The sequence below is a fragment of the Cariama cristata genome, unplaced genomic scaffold (assembly GCF_000690535.1).
Source record: "Cariama cristata isolate BGI_N322 unplaced genomic scaffold, ASM69053v1 scaffold38771, whole genome shotgun sequence".
NCBI lineage: Eukaryota > Metazoa > Chordata > Aves > Cariamiformes > Cariamidae > Cariama > Cariama cristata.
The window spans coordinates 393-3,994 of NW_009601667.1; the positions used below are offsets into that span (position 1 = coordinate 393).

Here is a 3,602-nt window from a genome sequence, read left to right on the forward strand (position 1 = left end):
TGGGAGCAGGGGCAGTGACCCCCTCCCCGCCCACCTCCGGGGGTCCTTCTGCCTGGAGGAACCTCTGCGGCTTTGTTCCAAATCTGGTTTTCTTGCCAGCGGTGCTTTTTTAGGCTAAGGGATCATGGCCCATGTTGTACGGCCAAGTCCCCGGACAGATCCGCCCTCGCCGAGTACAGCTCTTCAAGCCTCCATCCACCCCATAACGCTGTCTGGTGGATCTTTGTCTTGAGTTGTTGGGGATGTTTTCCTGAAAAACCATCAATCCTGTTTAAAAGTTTTAATGGCTGGGTTGAAAAACTACCTTGGGGCAGAAACCAACCCCTTCCTTTGTTACGGAGTCACTCTGATTTTTACAGCGCCTTGCTGCAGCGTGTTGAGGTTTTTGGTATCTTTCTCAGACCACTTGGGTCTTTGAAAAGGGAATTAGTTTTAAAAAGGGGGAAGGCTTCTAGTTCCATGAAGTAGAATTACATTGGCTTCATCTTTTTTAACCTTTTAAAGATGTCAGTCTGGACCAAGGGTTTGTTTTCTGCTTTAAGCGCTTAGGGGACCACCAGGCCTCCCTGCAAGCTGTTGGAGGGTCAGGAGAACAACTGGGACCCTGCAGCTGGGCTGGGGTCAGGGCATTAAGGGTGGTGGTGCTTCCTGCAGGAGCCAAAATCCACAGTCGGGGTTCAGCCGCAGTGGTGTGGGCTCTGCAGAGCAGCAGCAGCTGGGTGGAGGGAAGGCGGCCTCCGGGGAGCACCAGGCCTGAGGCTCGGCGTGTGGGGAGATCCCCTGGGGCAGGGATGGGGCTGCCAAACACGGGCTAAAGGCACGGGGCTCCCTCAGCCCCAGGGAGGCTGACGGAGGGGGTGGAAGGGCTCGTTAACAGCTGGCTCTGCTCCCCCACAGCTGGCCAAGGCCCAGGACTGACCCCTGAGCACAGGCTGTGAGGAACGTCAAGGTTGACGGGAGGCTTTCAGGTGATAAATTGAATGAGAGAGCAGCTTCAGAAACACCCTGGAAAAAGAAGCTTCCTCTGAATTTCTAAAGCCAGCCTGGCAGCACTCCCTTTGCCATGACCCTTTACTGTGCAAGCTGCACCTGGAGGCGAGCAGATTTGAACTGGAACAAGGTAGGTTGTTAGACAGAAAGAGATGGCTGCTGTGTCAGGCAGCACTGCCAGGACGGCAGAGTGCCTCTCAGAGGGCCCAGCCTCTTCACCTCCGGAGCTGGAAAAGAACCCGATGACAGCAGGCTGCTCCCGTAAGCACTCCCCTGTCCCCCAAGAAGACAACCACACCATCCACCTTGGTAAGTTTTTAATTGCACTGTGAGCAAACAGCACGTTAACATCAGGTCACAACAGAACTTGAACAAAATGAAGTGGTCTCTCAGCTTTGAGTGGCAACAGAGAACAGAAGGTAGTGCTATAAACCAGCTTCCCTGCCTCCTGCCAGCGACACCTTCACCACTTTAGTGGGTCGCTTCAGTGAAGTGAAGGCACTGGCCAAATACCTAAGGGTAAAAATTAAAACAAAACAAAACGGGGGCGGGGGAGTTTCCCTTAGCCTGCCATCTCCTCTCCTGGGAAGGGGAGACTACAGCCAGTGCCAGCCCAGAAGTGGTTCTCAATGCTGCGTAGTATTTCGGTACAGCAGAGACACTCTGAAGCAACAATTAATTTGCAAAGGCTTTGCTTTCCCTTAAGCACGTCAGCCCGGAGGGGTGGCCCTTACAGGGACACCTTGTCAGAAGCTCGTCTAGCTCGCGATCGCCTGTACCTACAGGAGTCAGCTGAAGCACGGCACAGGTCTGGACCACACCGACACAGAAGCGGGTTCAGGGACGGTGACAGGGTTACAGTTCCAGCGGTCAGGGTGGGAGCAGCTGGGTTCAACTCGCTAATCAAACAAAACTACAGTGACATGCTCCAACCGGCCTGGTCTCCAGGGGCGCAGGGGGTGCTGCACAGTGCTTCTCCAGGTCCCCTCACCCTACTTCCCTGACAGCTGCTCATAAAGCTTCGGCACGTAGTCATCCCACTCTGCCTGGTAGCAAGTGCCAGCCACTGGCACCCCCAGCTCGTACTTGCTGCGGAAAGAAGCCACCTTGAACTTCCCTCGTTTGTCACCAGAGCGATTAGAGAGGATGGGCTCGTTGCAGGGCTCTTCCACCAGCCACACGTAGCGTTGCAGCCCTGTGGGGAGGAGACAGCGTTACAAGTGCCAGTCACCTGCAATTCCCAGGTTTAAGGTTTGCTTTGAAGCGACCCCAGGAAAACAGCTTTCTGATCCCGGAGAACGCAGGCATCCAAGTACGATGGGGCTGAAGGAGCTCAAAGAAGATGTGCTACATACGCTTGAACAGCTCATGACATGCCTGGGCTAATGCCGCCTCCACCGAGCAGCACTGCCTACCAACTGCGGGCACAACAGTGGAGGCCTGCCACCAGACAGCGAGGGGATGGTGGTGGTACATGCTCGTGCTGGCTGTGGCTACATGCAGCTGCAAGCGGTCCTGCGTAAGTTGTTCCCGCAGCACGAGCCAAGCAGGCAGCCGGTTCTCGAAAGGACTCCCCACCCTCCCCTGTGCACAGCATTTGATCCACGCAGCACCGCTGTGGTCGGAGCACAGGAGCTGCTGCAGCGAGGTACCGACCTGTTCCTTTGGGAGGGCCGGAGCCGACGTAATCTGACAGCACAGTCCCACTGCCCACATTGTTGCCTTTCATGTTGGTCACCAGGAAGTGATGCCATTCCCTGAAAGAAGACAAAAACCAATCAGACTGCATCACAGCCCCAGCTAAGACCCTTCATCGCTCCAAGCTGCCACTTTTCCATAAGGCTGTCAGTGTAAGGTACCTGAAGCTAACCGCTGCTGCTCCTGGTTTGCCAAACCCAAAGAGCACCAGTCCTAGAGCAAGTTCTGCCTCCTTCAGGGTGCAGAGCCTGTCAAAACCAGCTCTGTCATCCTGCCTTGTGCCTCCGGAAAACCCAGAGCCTGATCCCTAAGAGTGGATATTCCACACGCATCTGAGCCCGACCTGATAAAGGTGAGCCGGTCCCAGGTTTAAGACTCCACTGCTAGTGCAGGCAGACCCAATTTCAACTCGCACACATACCAAATTAGAGCAAGCAGCAGCTGCTGTGCTTCTCTAAGCTATAACAGACCTCCAAACACCCCCGGCAAAAGCAGCTGCTCCTCCCTGTGCTGTCCTTGTCTCAAGGAGAGATGCAAAGGCACTGTTCCTATCCCAAGCCACAGACTCACTGCTGTACCTTCGGCACTGTGTGTTCCCAACCTTCTTCTAAGCCTCTGCTCAGACTGAGAGGGATGCTCCATTTTCCACAAACAAGACAGGGAGTTGCCCACCCCCCCCCTTACCTGAACTTTGGGTCCTTCCTACTGGGAGCATCTGGGTCTGTGAGAACCAGGGTGTAAAGCTTCTGGGGATCACAGCCATCCCACTCAATGCTGGTGGGGCGATGCTGGACCTGGACAGATGACAGCGTTACCACACGCAGCAAGCCCTGCTGCCCGCACCACGCAGCCTGCGCCAGCCGCACACGGAGGCCACGCGTGACCAGCGCTGGCAACAACACCCGAGGAGCTCA

At 55.5% G+C, this 3,602-nt stretch overlaps 1 protein-coding gene across 1 annotated transcript; it reads right to left on the reverse strand.

The window, feature by feature from the left end:
- Positions 1-1,982: 1,982 nt before the first annotated feature.
- Positions 1,983-3,482, reverse strand: PEBP1 (phosphatidylethanolamine binding protein 1; the record flags this gene model as incomplete). Its single annotated transcript, XM_009710539.1, has 3 exons — positions 1,983-2,185; positions 2,647-2,747; positions 3,373-3,482. Coding segments are annotated over 3 exons (414 nt in total), but the record flags the coding sequence as incomplete, so codon positions are not given.
- Between the last annotated feature and the right edge of the window lie 120 nt (positions 3,483-3,602).